The following is a 17,360-nucleotide window of genomic DNA, read 5'->3' as shown; positions in this document are numbered from 1 at the left end:
TTTACAGAAAATTAGTTCTTAGGCCAAACTCACACTCAAATTTGTAGATGATTGTTTTTTCAAGTAAAATCATGACCTTGATGTTTCAATGAATGAAAAATTAAAGCATTTTTAAATAAAATTTAAAAATTGCTATACTTTTGGTACCATTTTGGGTTTTTTTTTTTTTTTCCTCTCAAAGAATATGTAGTATGCTCCGTAGACACCATCAGTGGAACTCATTATGGTTAAGAAACAGTGCCAGTCAAATGTCGAGTTAAGTTTGCAAATAACCAGCTCCATCGATTTTCCTTTTCACATATGAAAATAATTGAACAGGATTGATAACTGCAGATTTTATCTGCGTAAAAAGCAAGCCAAAAATATCAATACTTTGGCACCAATGTGTTTATAAAAATAAAAATGGTTTAAGTCTTCAATCTGTCTTCTTCCATCAGCTTTGAAAAGCTGTACCTACCTTTGCTAAAGTCACATTCATCAGAAACAGGAGTTACGCAGTTTTGAGAGACTTCTTTAAAAAACCTATTTATCTAACAGAAAATAAATTCGGGGTTTTGTCAGATCTTCCTAACGCAAAATTCCTTCACATATCACTTCCCTCAAAATTTTTCAAACGGAGACAATTACTCAGCGACATCGACTCATTAACCGTTTTAGTGCACGGTGTAAGCGGGACTGTTTCAGGCTACAACGGCGACTAAACGCTTCCAGCCAGGTAGTGGGCGGCGACTAAAGGCTTCAGCAAGGTAGTGGGATCAGGGACATAAAGCGCGGAGGCGAACCCCAAAGAGGGGAGACCTTAGAGGAGTCTTAGCGCCGACTGGGAAATCTTCGCTTTCCAGACCCTCACTAAAGCTGATTTCATAAGCTCTCTGAATAAAAAGCATTTAGTTGCCGAGCAATACAGTGCAAACAACTACGGCGCCAATGCAAAACATTTAAAGCTGCGGATAAGACAGAAAACATGCTCATTTCAACAGTTCTAGAGTCAAGAGAAACCCAGCCACGCTCCTCGAGTAGCCTCTGGCGCTCTGTCCCGAGACTCCGCCCCCAGAGGCGGCCCCGAGGAGAAAGGCCCGCCCCTCGTGCCCAAGACCACCTACGGACAACCAGCGCGCCTGCGCGCAATTACGTCATATCCGGCGCCAGGGCGCGCGATTGCGGAAGGGGCTGCACAGTTGTGGCGGCGGCCTTTGCGTTGGTGATTAGTGTACCGTTCCTGCCGGAGAGGCGGATTTCACGGCAGCATCATGGTCGAGGTAGAGTGACACCTAGGCGCTGAGGAGTCGTTTGGCTCTGAACTGCTTTTCTCTGGCGGCGGGCGTGGGTGATAGCGTGTGTTGGGAATCTGGGGCGAGAGAGGCTGCGAGGGGAGGCTGTTTTGCCGAGGCCGGGTGGTCTCTTCTTAAGGTTTTCGGGGAGGGAAGAGGCGGGATGAGAGCACGAGTTTGAGGCGGGAAGCCTGAGATAATTTATTCAGTCTTCAATTGGCCCTTAGGAGCTGCGCCCTGTCCCCGTAGGTGAGGCTTCTGTTGATGTTCGACCACTGGTAGTCGCCGCTCGCAGGGGAGTGCCAGTAATTCTGGATCCTTAAAGACTGCTGTTCTTTTGTATCTTGGTTCCAGTTGGTCTCTTATCGCAGCTCTTCCCCCAGGAAAACGTGCCATTCTTGAGTTTTCACATCTTTTCCTAGATTGAATACCTATTCTGTTAGCAGGTCTTGTCTACCTTGTCTCAGAAATAGTTCGACTCTCTCCACTTTTCTCCATACGCATCGCAATCACCTTCATTCAGGCCAACATCATCTTTTGCCTGGACTGCTGCATTAGCTCCCAGCTGGTCTCCTAGCTTCCATGTTTGTGCCCCCTAAATTGATCTCTTTAAAACGTAAGTTGGTCACGCCTTCCTTGGTAAAAACCCTTTGCTGGCCTTATGTTACCACTAGGACAAGAATACGGATTATTGTAATGGTTTTAAAAGACCTTACCTGATCTGGACTTTGCCTATTCTTGCAACCTCATTTTGCAACAAGACCCACCCTCTCGCCTAACGCACACGCACAACTGCCCTGGAGGTCCTGGCATTATTGCAGTTACTGAGCATCTTTGTACGTGAGGGCTTCCATCTGTCCAAATTGTCCTTACCTCCCCTCTGCAGGGTAACTCAGCCTCTGCTTAAATGTCACCTCAGAGAGACCTTTCCTAACCATCCTGCGTAATTTCCGTTCTCCTTTTTGTGTCTCAGCCCCTTGCTTGTTACTTTCATAGCAGTAATAAAAATGTGGGACTGTTTTGCTTATTTTTATTTCTCTCTTTGTCCTTGAGCAAAGGGAGCTTGACTCTTTTCATCATTCTGTTGATAGGTTTTAGCGCAGTGCCTGCCAGACACATAGTGTGCACTGAATAAATTACTAATCTCAGGCTTTGCTCAGTTAATGTACCTGGGACTCTAGCCAAAGAGCAGCTTCCTCCTCTTTTCTAAACTTGACTCTTACAGCTTGCTACTGGGAGCAATGGTGAGTGGTTAAAGCAGTGGTGAGTAATTTGTAGCTACATTTGCACTCTTTCTTTTCAGGAGGTACAGAAACATTCTGTGCACACACTTGTGTTCAGGTCATTGAAGAGGACCCATGACATGTTTGTAGCTGATAATGGAAAACCTGTGCCTTTGGATGAAGAGAGGTAGGCATAGTTTTTTTTCAGCTGCTACAATTTTTAAGCTTCTAACATTTGGGGAAGAAGGGGACTATTTAATCCTTTAAAGATTAATTAGTAATACTAACAGTCATAAGGTAGCTCCGCAGTAATGAGTGTTGCTTTAGCATAATTTAAGCTGATATAACTTTTTTTTTTTGGCCTTACTGTTCACAGTAAAAATCTCATTAATTAATTGCATTTTGCAAATACCCAGTAATTAGGAGAGCCCCTTTCAGGTGTTTTATTTTATAATCAAATCACTTTGTATGTGCTTTCAGCTTCCCGCTGCTCTCAGAGCCTTGCTGAGCTGAAATTGTACCTGGCCAGTACCTCTCCTCCCACCTTTTCTCGTTAGTATGATGAAGATTTTTGAGTGATGGCATATTTTTGGTTCTACATCTCCAGCTCCAGTCTGGGATTGCATTATGTGCAGTGTTCCTTCTTTGTCCTACCCTTCGTTTAGAATCTTAATTCCTCAGACAAGCATTTATGTTCGATTTATAAAGTAGACTATACTTAAAAATAATACAAGTGTGCTTCTCTTTAAAATGTTGAACTAATTAAGTACTTTGATTAGTTCTAACTAACTTTAGATAAATCCAGTAAAAATTGTTATAGAAGCTTTTACTGTATTTTTACACTGGAAAGAATTTATCAGTCTCTATATTTTTTTTCATATATTTTTAGATCAATTGGACTCTGGGTATCTCAACATGAAAGAGTTTGTATTAGGTAACAAGCTAAAATACTGCTTAGACTTCATGGATGCTATGTGGTAGAATGTGAGCAAAAGTAAACATGATATGGAAATGCACTTAGAAATTTTTGAAGTTAAAGTTAAAATGGTATTTATTTAAAATCTTAATAGAAACTTTTTCTACATGGCTAGGCAAACTTAAGTTATTTAAGTACTTGTTCTCAGGCTAGCTATAAACATTTGCAGTGGTGAATATATTTAAATTATTTAAAAATATGTTCTACATTTATACTTTTTAAATAGTCACAAACGAAAGATGGGAATCAAGCTTCGTAATGAGTATGGCCCTGTGTTGCATATGCCTACTTCAAAAGAAAATTTTAAAGAGAAGGCCCTTCAAAATGCAGCAGATTCATATGGCAACAAACAATATCCTGCCAATCAAGGTGAGTATGGTGTTACCAGAAATATCAGGAATCGAAATGTTTTTTTTTAAACTAGAAAAATAAGATGTCTTGTTAGCACTCCTTCTAGAAGAACTAATTGAAGCCATCCAGTATTTAATGGCTATATTAGAATTATACTGAAAGTCTTGATTTCATCATGAGACTAGTGATTGAGATTATCAGTTGGTGGTTTCTCTCTTATAGGAAGTGAAGGTGGTAGTATAGTAATGGCAGACATTTTGAAGTTGTGGAGAAGGTCACAGTGGAGACCAAAGGAAAAATCTGGAGAATAGTCCTAAACTATGAAGAGACCATCTGTCTTGGCTATAGCTCAGAAGGATGGTATTAAGTACTAATATGACTGCAAATTGTAATGAATAAGAGAATCCAGGATTCCACAGGGAAACCATTTGCTTGATTAAAAAATAAAAACAAAAAAACAGTGAATTAACCTGATGAGGACGATCTTTCTACCTACCATTGCTATATAGTAAATGGACATACTTTATTGATCTCACATCAGCAAAGAGGCAAGGAAATAGCTCTGTACATGGTCTTCAGGGGTCAAACAAACACAATCAGCTTCTCTTAGTTCTGAGACCTGAGTTTAGTTGGGAAATTTTGAGAAGTCTAGTTGATTGTTTAATATTATTATTTGATCCATTAAAATAGATGATACTTGTGCATAAGAAGAATTCACCGTTTTAAGGATGACAGCTTTCTCTGTCCCTCCTCTGCCCCTTTAGGACAAGAAGTTGAGTATTTGGTGACAGGTACACATCCATACCCACCAGGACCTGGTAAGTCAGCTGTTAGATATTAAAAACGCCCTATTGTGACATATATGTCCATGGATGATTCCTGTTGCCTATAAAATACAAAATAAGTTCAGTAGCATCCAGGCATAGCTTTTTAGATAATAGTTAACTGATACTTAGTATCACATACATTCATTCAGCAAACATTCTTAAGCACCCATCTTTTTTCAGGCACTGCACCAGTGAGACTGCGCCTGGCCTAGTCATGCTTATCTGCACAGCCATGTGAAAATCAATAAGCTTATAAAAGCGATAGAAGTATCGTTACAAAAGCAGATATTACAAAAGTGTGCCGTGTGTGTGTGAAGGTAGAGGACAAAGACACTTAGTATCTCTAGGTTCTACTAATTTTGGAGGGTAGGATTCGCCATATAGAAAGTACAGGTGAATTGAATGTTGTTTTAGTGATGTACTTTCACTCCTGGACTTCTGGTAGTATTTGGGAAACAGCTTAATTTTTACATCTGAAGGTAATGTCCCAAGATAATAAAAATGTAATTTTTACTCTCTTGGGGTACTTCAATATCACACTGATCAAATCTGATTTGAGGTATGTGTTATTAATCTATATTATTTTTGTTATAACTAATAATTGTTTATTGTAAAAAAAAAGTTGGAAGCAAAAGAAAAAAACTTAAAACCTTAATCAAGTTTTGTATTAACACCACCTGGAGATAATCACCGTTAACCTTTTTGATGTATGTTTTCCTCTTGTGTTTTGTTTTAAATGAATGTAAATGAAAACAAACATAGCCGCTAAAAGGAATTTCTTTTTATTTTAATAAGGGGTCGCTTTGACAGCAGATACGAAGATTCAGAGAATGCCAAGTGAATCAGCTGCACAGTCTTTAGCTGTAGCATTACCTTCTTCTCAGGCCAGGTATGAAATATTTTTATAATTCTGATTGTAAAGGTTTTGAAAACATATTTCACTGTCCACTTTTTTTCTCATTTTTATGCATTTCTTTATAATTATGTATTGTATGACATTTTCCTTTATCAGTTTTTAAAAAAATCAAAGAATGGTCCTGCAGAACAATGAATGAAGGCATTAGTTACTTAGAACGTGGTGTCTTTCTCACTTCAGGGTTGATGCAAATCGCACTGCCCCTGGTGGAAGTGAATACCGACATCCTGGGGCCTCTGACCGGTCACAGGCTCCAGCGATGACTTCAGTAAGTGTTCTTGTGTCAAATAACGTGGTGGTCTCTAGCTTCTGGAACGTGTCGTCTTATTTCTCTTCATTCTGAAAATCTTCCTTAAAATATTAAATCAACAGTTCCTTGGAATTATTAAAGTAGATAGCAGCCTGAGCTAGCTGTTAATATTTCATAGTCCTGAAACTTGGTTTGTTAGTGAATTGACATATTTTTTAGAATTTAAAATTCTGTTAATTTAGGATATTGTAATTCTCACACATTATAGAAAGTATGCATTTGGTGAAGAAAATGCAATGTTACTATTTATTATCTGTTATTAAAAATATTCAGAGTGTTATTCTGAAACTTGCATTAGGTGTTGATATATATTAAACATAATAGTATTTTTTATATAATTTTAAGTTTGTTTACATAATTAAAGTTGAGAGGTATTAAAAAAAAAAGACCTATTGCTATCAAGTAGAACTGCCCCATAGGGTTTCCAGGGAGCGGCTGGTGGATTCCAACTGCTGACCTTTTGGTTAGCAGCTGTAGCTCTTAACCACTGCGCCACGAGTGCTATCAGTATTGCAATATTCATGGGCAGAACAACTAATGTCTTATAAATAAGCATTTAGAAATACATGGGTTTATGTGTAATTAAATGGCAGCTGCTCTTATTTGTGAAAGTAGTTGTAGAAAGAATATGCTGAATATACAGTGTAGTTTATTATGAACTTTACCATCAGTTGAAGTGAGTGCAGTCTTTACTTCCCCCATTTATTATACAGGTGATTTGTCTTTATGAAGTGAATGCATTTGTAGCCCTCACACCACACCTCCTCTTTTAACCTGCATTCTCAGGTCTCTCTGCCCAGGCCCTCTGCTGCCTTGGGTGGGTGTGATGTAAGTTTCTTGAGGACAGGAGCTTTGTTTTATTTTCCCTTTGTACCCTCAGCACTGATAGCAGTGCCTGGCGCCGAGTGTGGCCATCACGGTCAGTTGCTGTTGAGTTAGTTCTGACTCAAGGCGGCCTCGATGTGTCAGTAGAACCGTACTCCCTAGGGTTTTCGATGGCTGATTTTTTTGAAAGTAGATCACCAGGCCTTTATTCTAAGTGGGTAAAGTAGATGTTATATCAGCTAGTATGCCTTTTGAAATAGAATTTAAATAATGTAATATTTTTTTTTTATGAGATAGGCACTATTAGCCCTGTTTTACAAAAAGAGATGATGGAATTTTTACCCAAGCTGGGATATGAAGCCATACGCAGAGATTTGTGCATTTCAACACTCAAATATCCTTCCTCTGCTGGGCTTTTTAATTGCATTTTAAAATTAAAATTAACATTGAGGAAAATACAGTTCTGATGAGATGTCTTAGACCCATTTCCCAGTTATGAAAGAAAATTAACTTTCACTAATTTCAGGGTGGGGGGACCCTTTTCATATACCCCTCTTTTAGTTTCCATTATTCAGTTGATAAAATCAAATGTTAGGTATGGTATCTTTAATGATAACATAATCTATTCTGTATCTAGGTTGTTATGGAGTCTAGCAATGCCAAGAACTCTGCACTAATGGCCAAAAAAGCCCCTACAATGCCAAAACCCCAGTGGCACCCACCTTGGAAACTCTACAGGGTGAGTGAACCTGCCTGTTATCCCACCATGCAGAGAGTGGTTGGTTTCCAGCTGACAAAGCCTGAAGAATAGAAGAACGATAAGGAAAAAGAGTAAATATGAGAGCTGGTTAAGCGATAGGAGGGGGGTGGGAGAGGGTTTAGGTACAGTCTTAAAAGGCACCTTGGGAAGGACACTTCCTTCAGCTTACTTGTACTTCCTGTAAAGTACTAATTGAAAGCTAGTAAATGTGGAGAGCAGAAGAGACAAATTTAGGAAAATGTTTGAGATATTTATTATGAAGGCCAAGGGCAGGAAGGCCAAATAAAGAAATTGCTTTGGATTTACCAATTATCTTTTCAGGTATAATAAATGAAGATGATTTGAAATACACTAGATCTAAGAATGTATATAGCAGGAAGAAAAGCTGGATATGATTTAATATATATATTTTTAATTTCATCTTTCAAACTATTGTGTAGTAAAATAGATCTCTTTTGGCATATAATTGTAATCATTTTTAATAAGTATATAGACGTGGGTAAGCATTATCACAGAATATGGAAGTCCCATCACCTCATGAAAGACGCCTTTTATAGTCGTAGTCGTACTCTCCCGCCATCCTGGCAACGATTTACCTGTTTCCACTATTACAGTTTTTCTTTTTTTGACTGTATGTCAAATGGAATTTTATAGTATGCATCCTTTTGAGACTGGCATCTTTCATTCAGCTTAATGCCTTTGAGATTCATCCAAGTTGTTGCACGTATTGATAATGCGTTCCTTTTTATTTTTTAGTAGTATTTCGTTGTATAGATGTTCTACAGTTTATGTATCCTTTCACTCATTGGAGGTGATGTCATAATTATTGCTCTAAAACCTCATTGTCAAATAATCTCATGAATTTGTAATTGGAAGATGTAGGAGGGGCATTTGAAACCCTGGTGGTTAAAACTGAATAAATTGTAACTGTATCGGTGGGTCTGCACATGCCTTTTCCCCCACAGGTCATCAGTGGGCATCTTGGCTGGGTTCGATGCATTGCTGTGGAACCTGGGAATCAGTGGTTTGTTACTGGATCTGCTGACAGAACTATAAAGGTAGTAAGACAGGAAGTAAAAAATAAACATAGCTCTGCTTGCATGTAAGTTTAACCTGTTGTAAGTTATTTCCTGTTGTCAGAATTGCTGTTGCAGTTTTTCTGAGCTTTTAGACCTGAGTAGAAGTAAATTTTGTTGTATGCCAGTTAATTTTCCAAATAAGTATTGTTTAAAAATCAGCGCTCAGCAAATTTAAGCCAATGCCTAATCTCAAATTGGTCCAGTTATCTTTTTATATCAAAACCCATTGCCATTGAGTTGATTCTGACTCAAAGTGACCCTCTAGGACAGAGTAGAACTGTCCCTTAGGATTTCCTAGGCACGTCTTTACAGAAGCAGACTGCCACATCTTTCTCCCACGGAGCAGCTGGTAGGTTCCAAGCGCTTACATTTAACTTAACAGCTGAGTGCTTAACCGCTGAACCACCAGGCCTCCTTATGGAAATTGCAGAGGACTATATAAGAACATAAACCCATCCATAATCCATAACCACTGTTAGATATTTGAATGAATTTCTTTTTAGTATTTATTTCTGTGCTTGTGTATCAGTGCGTTTCTTTCTGAGCTTTGTTTTCTGTGTGTATAATGTGTAGTTTTAAAAAGTCATGCTTGGTATGTAATTTTGTATCTTGTTTTTTTACTCAACATTATGTCAAAGGCATATTCCTGTTAAAAGTTTACCTTCTTTTTAAATGGTAGCATACTCCTCTGGTGTTTATAGAGTCTGCAAACCATTTCCTCATATTCACTATTACTGTAGTTAATCTTTGTGGGTAAAGCTTTTTCTGTATTTTAAATTATTTTGTTATGTTAGATTCCCCAAAATGGAATTAATGGGTCAAACATTTTTGAGGTTGGCACCTAAAAAGTACAAATTACTTTTCGAAACGAGTGCATTGATACTTGCACTGTGTCTCTTGTAAAATATCTATTAATGTGATAAGCAAAAATGGGTATCTGATCTTTTTAAAAATTGTTTATATAAAATTTCTAGTGAGATTGAAGTTTTTTCATGTCTTTATTTTCTATTTTGAGGGTTTTTAAATTTGTTGCTACCTTTGGCTAATTTAATGCTTTGCATCTTCATGCTTTTCTATCAATTATATATTTTGATAGAAATTATTGTATCCTTTATATATTAAGAATATTATTGTTTTATCATTTATTGCAGATATTTTTCCAATTTAAGCATGCCTTTTTTTTTTTTTCCTTTTATTTTGGGAGGGTTTTACAAATTTTTTATGTTTGTATCTTTCTCATTTTCTTTTTGAAGACTTAATTTGAACATCAAGATGCTAAATATTTGCTTTGGAGTAACCAGCACAAGGGAAAGTTAACTTTTCTTTGATTGCAGATCTGGGATTTGGCTAGTGGCAAATTAAAACTGTCATTGACGGGGCATATCAGTACAGTGCGAGGTGTGATCGTAAGCACAAGGAGCCCATACCTGTTCTCTTGTGGAGAAGACAAACAAGTAAAATGCTGGGATCTTGAATATAATAAGGTAAGTTGGAAGTTAAGGATTTAAAAACTTTTAGTCAGTGTTTATCTTTCTAATTACAGAAATTTGAACTTTCCTGCTTTCTGTTCAGGTTATAAGACACTATCACGGCCATCTAAGTGCTGTGTATGGTTTGGATTTGCACCCAACAATAGATGTGCTGGTAACCTGTAGTCGAGATTCAACGGCACGGGTGAGTAGGATGGAGTCATGTGTTACCTGTAAATGTATTACATCTTACAGGATGCGGGTTGGTATTGGAGTCATATATTGTTTGATAGAAAATTAAAGATGGTTTTCTTAAGTCGTCAATGCCTTATGTCCTCAGTTACTTGACCTACATGTTTTTCCACCTCAGTTCTCAGTCCAGTCCGTGGCCATGCCCTCACTGTGTGTATCGTTGTGGGTGCCCCATCCCTGAAATGTAGCATTCTCACCTTCCAGTCCATCCCCGCAATTATTTTCCCTTATTAGCTCTTTCATTCGGTAGTCACAGTGTTCCCGTTCATACACACACAGTCCTCTCATCCTTCAGGGTTTTTCTTTTTCTTTACATTCGCCACTCAGCGTACAGACCATTATCCCTCATTGAAGCACTTTCTCCATTCTTTTCAGGCCCAGTTGTCTAGTAAATTCCCAGCCTGGGATCAGTCCAGTTATCTGCCTGAAGTACGAAGCCTGTTGTCTTTGACAGTGTGTCTGTTGTGCTTTTACAGATTTGGGATGTGAGAACTAAAGCCAGTGTGCACACCCTATCTGGACATACCAACGCGGTTGCCACAGTGAGGTGTCAGGCTGCAGAACCACAGATTATTACTGGTACGATAGATACTTTCCAAGTCGGTGACACGTTCACAGCAGGAGGGGGCGTAATTATACGTGCACTTTGAATATCCATGGCGATTCTTGCTTTGTATTATATTTGTTTCTGTGCCATTATTGCATATTTTAATGACAGGCATTTGAAATTTATTGCAGTCACTTTATTCAATTGTTTTTATTTCTTTTTGTATGTCATGGAGTGTTACACACAGTGTCTTGTAATGTCTGACTGGAAAATGGTGCCATTAAATACAATTAAGTATTGTTTTTATTGTGTAAAACTACTAGTATAGGAAATTGAAGTTAGAAGTAATATGAATGAAGTGATCAGTAACGTCAGTAACGTTTAGAGCTTGCATTGGGTCTTGTTTTTCTTAAAATTAATAACAGTGGATCTTTGTAATAGAAAACTCATTCATTTGATGTATTTTATTAACTTAAAGAATCACTGGAGTTTTTTCTTTCCCCTCTGCCAGGGGTAAAGTGATGTGTTGGTTTCATGTGTCATTTACATATGTTCCGGCTGTTCTGTTGGAATTACTTCAAACTTTTGATTAATTTTTTAAAGAATTAAATTTAAGTGAACCTCAATTTCTGGAGCTATAAAGAAATTAGCCAAGAAGTAACATGACTTTCATTTAGTGTACATGTATCTGAAAGGATGTTTCATAATTTATTACATTTTAACTTTCGCATTCTTTTTCCTGGTGTATGTCTGGGTTTTGTGTGTATTTTCATCACAGGAAGCCATGACACTACAATACGATTATGGGACTTGGTGGCTGGAAAAACAAGAGTCACGCTAACAAATCACAAAAAATCAGTCAGGGCTGTGGTTTTACATCCAAGACAGTAAGTAACAAATCATAATGTTAGATGAGATCATATAAATAAATCATAGTTAAAAGCTACATGTCAAAATGGACGTAATAGCGGCTGGGTTTAATGTTTTCTGATTATATTACACGGAAGTATTATTGAGCACTAAATATACATAGAATAATTCTTAAGGAGGAGGTTAATATATGTAGGGGAAAAATGAGGAGGAGCCATGAAAACACAGTCGTGGTGTCCACAGAGGTTGAACATAATATCACTGCCTGTCATTAGGTGTTTCAGGTCACCGTACACATCTGTGCGTGTTCATGTCTCATCGTCCCTCCCTCTTTCTTCCCCCCTTTTTTTCGTTCCCCCTCTCCCTTTTACTCCCTTCCTCTCTGCCTCTGTCCTTTTCTTTCTCCCCCTTTCCCTTGTCCCCCTCCCTGTCCCCTTGCCAATGATGAGAAGTTAGGTGGTTTCAACATTTTGTACATTTACTGCTCCAACTCAGTACAGAACTGTGCAGAAGTGAGGGGAGAATAAAACATTAATCTAGAATTTTAAAATGCATTTGAAATCATCTGAAAATCAAATTTAACTTGGAAGAAATGTCGTGATACTTTGTCCTTGGCATGACTGTAGTGATGTTAAAGCGGCATGCGTCAGTAAGTGCACACTGCAGAATCGCAACCACAATAGGCTTTTAAATTCACCGTTTTCTTTAACTTGGTTTACTTTTGTCATTCTTTTCAATCTTTTTTTCAGTTACACGTTTGCATCTGGTTCTCCAGATAACATAAAACAGTGGAAATTCCCTGATGGAAGTTTTATTCAAAATCTTTCTGGTCATAATGCTATTATTAACACATTGACGGTGAATTCTGATGGAGTGCTGGTATCTGGAGGTAACATAAGATTTTTATGTTAAATATGTTGCTTAGTCTTTTTTTTTTTTAAGGAGAGAGCAAATATTTTGTAAAAATTTTAAGCCATCACACCAAACTATTATAGCAGAACCTACCTGACTAGTGTGTATTTGGACGGTCATATATACATCGGGTTTACACTGGGAATTGCCTAAAGTTGAATTGGATTAAGCTAAAAGTGGTTGTCAGATTTTGTGGTGCTTTCTGAGATCTATACAATAAGTTTTAAATTGAGTAAAAAGGAAAGTAAACAAATCCATGTGAAGAGAAGCTTGAGTGCCTGTGTCTTGAATACCTTTATAACTGTTATTGTCATGGTGCTTGGCTAATGGTTGGTGTTTAATAAATGTCAGACTGAATTGTTAAAGGGATACCAGGTTTAACTAGATCTTTCCCTTTAAGCTGACAATGGCACTATGCATCTTTGGGACTGGAGAACAGGCTACAATTTCCAGAGAGTTCATGCGGCTGTGCAGCCTGGGTCTTTGGACAGTGAATCAGGAATATTTGCTTGTGCTTTTGATCAGTCTGAAAGTCGACTACTAACAGCTGAGGCTGACAAAACCATTAAAGTGTACAGAGAGGATGATACAGCGGTAAGTTCTCTGTTTCACGTTTTGCAAGTGTTTTCTCATTTTCATGTTATTAAAATTACCAGAAAAAATGTTTTTATTAGAAGTCTGTTAATGTGAAACCAGCTAATCATTTATTTTAACTTACTTTTCTGTTTTTAGACAGAAGAAACTCATCCAGTCAGCTGGAAGCCAGAAATTATCAAGAGAAAGAGATTTTAACGCAGCATTGTCTTCATGGTGGTCCTGCCTTTTTTTCCCCCCTTACCTTGGCTTTGATGAGGATATCCAGTGATTGTGTGCTCTGGCTAGGAATAGAAAGCAGAAACTCACTTGCTGCTTCATCACGTTTTACAATAAACTGTTCCCTGCCCTCCCCTCCCCCAGTGTTTTTATTTCTAAAATAAGCAGTTTTCGATCCTAGGAAGTAAGATGCAGATACCAAGCATTTGCAGGCCCATTGAACATAACTGTTTTAAAGATAAAAAAAAAAAAAATTCAGTTTTATCAGGAGACACTTTTTTGTTTCTAATTAAGAGAAGTGCTCACTATGTTATAATGGGACATGTTTTGAGGGGAGCAGAAGTTTAAAAAAATTTTTTTAAACTAATACCCATGTGGTGATTTGGAATTTGAAGATTTGAAATCTTTGTTCTACAAACAGTATTTGAGTGCATACTGTTCAGGAAATAGATGCGGTCTGTCCTCCAAGATAGCCAGTTTAGTATCTTATTATAACAACAACAAAAAAAACAAACCCATTGCCGTCGAGTTGATTCCAACTCTTTAGCGCCCTATAGGACAGAGTAGAACTGCCCCGTAGGGTTTCCAAGGAGCAGCCGGTGGATTTGAGCTGTGGACCTTTTGGTTAGCAGCCAAGCTGTTAACCACTGTGCCCCTAGGGCTCCAGCTTATTACAGACAGGCTGTAATAGAAGTGCACATGAAATACCGGTGGAGCGCAGGAGCAAAAACCATTAATTTTTTACAGGGAGGATTGTGGAAGGCTTCCCAGGGTAAGTGGCCTTTGAGATGAGCCTGGCAGTGAAGGAGGGCACAGAAAAAAGATTATTCTGAGATGAGGAATAAAACCAGAGATGGGAGAGTGTGTGGTGTGTTCTAGAAGCAAAGAATTGTCTGCTCTAGTTGAGTAATGGAGAATAAAACTGGGTAGTGGTGGGAAAAATGCAAACTTTGAATTTGGACTTTATGCCACAAACAGGATGCTAACGTAGGTGTCGAAACTTAGGGAAACTGACTCTGGAGATAACATTGGAGGCATTTGAATATGTACCGAGGGCTACGATTTCTTGTGGAGATTTTATTGAAAAGCATTACTTCAATTTCTAATACCCCTCCAGATAAATACTTTGCCCTTGGGGTCCTGATGCCACATCATTCAAGATTTTGTCACGCTTCATTTTCTATAGTTAAACAGTTATAAGAACAGTTTTTAAATTTTCAGAATTAAGGTGCACCATGATTTTGAAAAAGCATTTATGATTTTGAAAAAGCATTTCCAAATAGACATATCCCATCTTGCATGCTGTAGGTGGGAATGTAATTGTTAAAACTCTTCAGAGTAGTTTTACGGGGTTTACTGAAAATGCTTGAGCCGTAGGAGACAGACTTCTAGGAAACTGCCCACTGGGAATAATCTGGCACCTTTGTGTTTTGATAATTACAAATAGCCCGGATGTCCCATCAACCGAAATTGATTTAATAGTTTTATAGTAAATTCATACAGTTTATGTATCCATGAAGAGGATGGGGAATGCCTGGACTATTGTGGCAAGCTGTCCAAACTTTACTGTTATGTAAAAAAAAAAAAGTTGTAGAAGCAGTTTTGTAAAATAACTTGTTAATGCTCTAAAAATCCTGGAGAAATAACATCACGTTATCAGTGGTTTTGTGAGGAAGTGACATTATGGAAGAGCGTTCATAACCTGCTTTATATATTTCTATGATGTTTTAATTTTCTATAAGCATGTATTTTGTAAACTTAAATAAAGGTTAAAGAAAACACTACACTTGCATCCCTGAGAGATTCTGCTTCCTAACAAGAAAAACAGAGGTGAATAGTGGCCCACTCCTAGGGGCCAAGAAGAAATTACCAACACAAAGAGATGAGAAAAGTAACTTACCCTACTTCAGACAGGGTTAACTGAAGTGTCTTACTCTGACTGTGCCATATCTACACTGACGCTGTAAAAGGATATCAGAGAAACATGGCCATCCCAACTGGATTCTGTTTTGATTTATGACCACAAACCTCAAGTGGGCCTTCCTCAAAAAGGAAATACACGTTTCCGTAGTTAACACACTCTTTCTCTTGTTATGAAGGATGAACTACTCTGTCAAGAATCATTCTTCCACATGTACAATTGATGCCTTGCATTCTTGTCTTCTCAGACTTTGCTCCCACAGTTAACCCCTTTCTCTACTGCATGATTAACTCACGTCTTTTATACCAGAACAAACCCGTTGGCGTCGAGTCGGTTCTGACTCATAGCGAGGGGTCGCTATGAGTTGGGATCAACTCGACAGCACAGGTTTGGCTTTTGGTTTATACCGGAGTTTTACCAACATATAAATATGTTGTACTTGCTCATCTTAAAGTACTAGACCTGATGTTCCCTAAGCATGCTCCCGTCTCTCCATTCCTTTTATACCTTAAGTTCTAAAAAGGATCTTCACATCCGCTTCCTGTCCTCACTTCTTATTCTTTCAACCCATCCCAGTACAAAATAGTAATGAAAATGTGTTAAAATAAATAAAACTATTTAGATAATCCAATTAAGAAAAAATAGAAAAATCATGAATACCCTAATTGCAAAAAAAGGAGAAAATATAAAAAATTAGACAACTCAGTCCAGTTACATGTCAAATACCTGAATAAAGTTAGTTTTAAAAATATTTCATGACTGATTCCGCAAGACACACAAAACCTGGACAGATGAATTACCCTAGAAGAAATAGAGTTGTCAAAGGAGTTATCCCTGCCACCGCCATCTATGTACATCATCAAACCCAGAGAACTTTGGAGTAGAATTCTAAGATAACTTTAATACACTTTAAATTGTTCTAGGACCTAAGTAAAGAAGGAAAGTTTTCATGCATTTTGAAATGTGAGTATAACAAAGATGTCCAAATCCAATTAAGTATAAATATAGTTCATCTCACTTATAATGCAAAAATCATCAGTGAAGTATAATAAATCTGGTAGCATATATCTGAGTGGAGTTTATAGGAATGCAAGAATATTCCATTATTAGGCAACAAATTAATCAAATTCACCATATTGGTTTATATAAGGAGAAAAATATGAACATCTTCGTAGATGCTAAAGAATTTCAGCCTAATTTAAAATTCATTCTTGCTTTAAAAAAAAAACAGTGACATTAGGAATAGTTGCTTCCTTAACTTGATAAGTACCATTACTGTACCTTGCAATCAGTACTGAATTGGGAACAACTAAGAGCATTCCCATTAAAGACAAGAATGTCCACCATCACTGCCTTTAACTTTTTCTGGAAGAACTTTCTAACAGATTTAGAATCAAGAAATTAGGGGTATACGAATTAGAAAGCAGGAAGTAAAATGACCATTATTGGCAAATGATCCGATTATGTACCTGGAAAATCTAAGGGAAATGAAAATCTACCACAAACAGATCAATTCAGTAAGGTGCCTGGGTACAAAGGTAATATATAGAAATAAGCAGAAGATCTAATTTAAAAAAGGCCTTTTATAAAATGACAAAAAGGAATAAAATAACTTTTTTTAATCCATTCTGCCATTCTCTCTTTATTGGTGCATTTAGTCCATTTACATTCAGTGTAATTATTGATAGCCATGAGTTTAGTGCTGTCATTTTGATGTATTTGTGTGTGTGTGTGTGTTGTTGACACTTTCTTTTTGCACTGAATTTTCCATGCTAAGCTTTTTTTCTTTATGTGTTTTCATCTATTTCATTGTTGTTGATTTTGTATTTCCTAAGTCTTTATGGTTTGTCTTGTTATTTATTTTGATGTGTAGGATTGTTAGTTCCCTTTGTGGTTACCTTAATATTTACCCCTATTTTTCTTAGTTGAAACCAAACTTTTATGTATTTATATCGCCTTGACTTCTTCTCCATATGTAAGATCTACGACTACATTTTTTAGTCCCTCTTTATTGTTTTAATCTTGTCATCTTTTCCAT

General features: G+C 37.4%; 1 protein-coding gene across 2 annotated transcripts; it reads left to right on the top strand.

Moving 5' to 3' along the window:
- Positions 1 to 1,127: 1,127 nt before the first annotated feature.
- PLRG1 (pleiotropic regulator 1) lies at positions 1,128 to 15,044 on the top strand. Of its 2 annotated transcripts, XM_010597184.3 has the most exons (15): positions 1,128 to 1,259; positions 2,575 to 2,681; positions 3,697 to 3,839; positions 4,586 to 4,639; positions 5,444 to 5,537; positions 5,745 to 5,832; positions 7,337 to 7,438; positions 8,425 to 8,517; positions 9,873 to 10,022; positions 10,111 to 10,212; positions 10,736 to 10,838; positions 11,585 to 11,693; positions 12,426 to 12,565; positions 12,989 to 13,182; positions 13,321 to 15,044. In XM_010597184.3, exons 1-15 carry the CDS (start codon positions 1,251 to 1,253, stop codon positions 13,378 to 13,380), a joined length of 1,548 nt encoding a protein of 515 aa, XP_010595486.1. In that variant the 5' UTR covers positions 1,128 to 1,250; the 3' UTR covers positions 13,381 to 15,044. The 2 variants fall into 2 exon arrangements, with proteins under 2 accessions (XP_010595486.1, XP_064123691.1); XM_064267621.1 differs by lacking the exons at positions 1,128 to 1,259; positions 2,575 to 2,681 and adding an exon at positions 2,978 to 3,046.
- The last annotated feature ends 2,316 nt before the right edge of the window (positions 15,045 to 17,360 follow it).

Source organism: Loxodonta africana, chromosome 13 (genome assembly GCF_030014295.1).
Source record: "Loxodonta africana isolate mLoxAfr1 chromosome 13, mLoxAfr1.hap2, whole genome shotgun sequence".
Classification (NCBI taxonomy): domain Eukaryota; kingdom Metazoa; phylum Chordata; class Mammalia; order Proboscidea; family Elephantidae; genus Loxodonta; species Loxodonta africana.
This window is presented reverse-complemented; position numbering and strand designations above follow the sequence as displayed.

What these genes read in the sequence shown, in the direction of transcription:
- PLRG1 (XM_010597184.3), top strand. An exon ending in ACAATATCCTGCCAATCAAG is followed by an intron (nt 3,840 to 4,585) that starts GTGAGTATGGTG and finishes CTGCCCCTTTAG; the next exon opens with GACAAGAAGTTGAGTATTTG. An exon ending in TGGAGTGCTGGTATCTGGAG is followed by an intron (nt 12,566 to 12,988) that starts GTAACATAAGAT and finishes TTTCCCTTTAAG; the next exon opens with CTGACAATGGCACTATGCAT.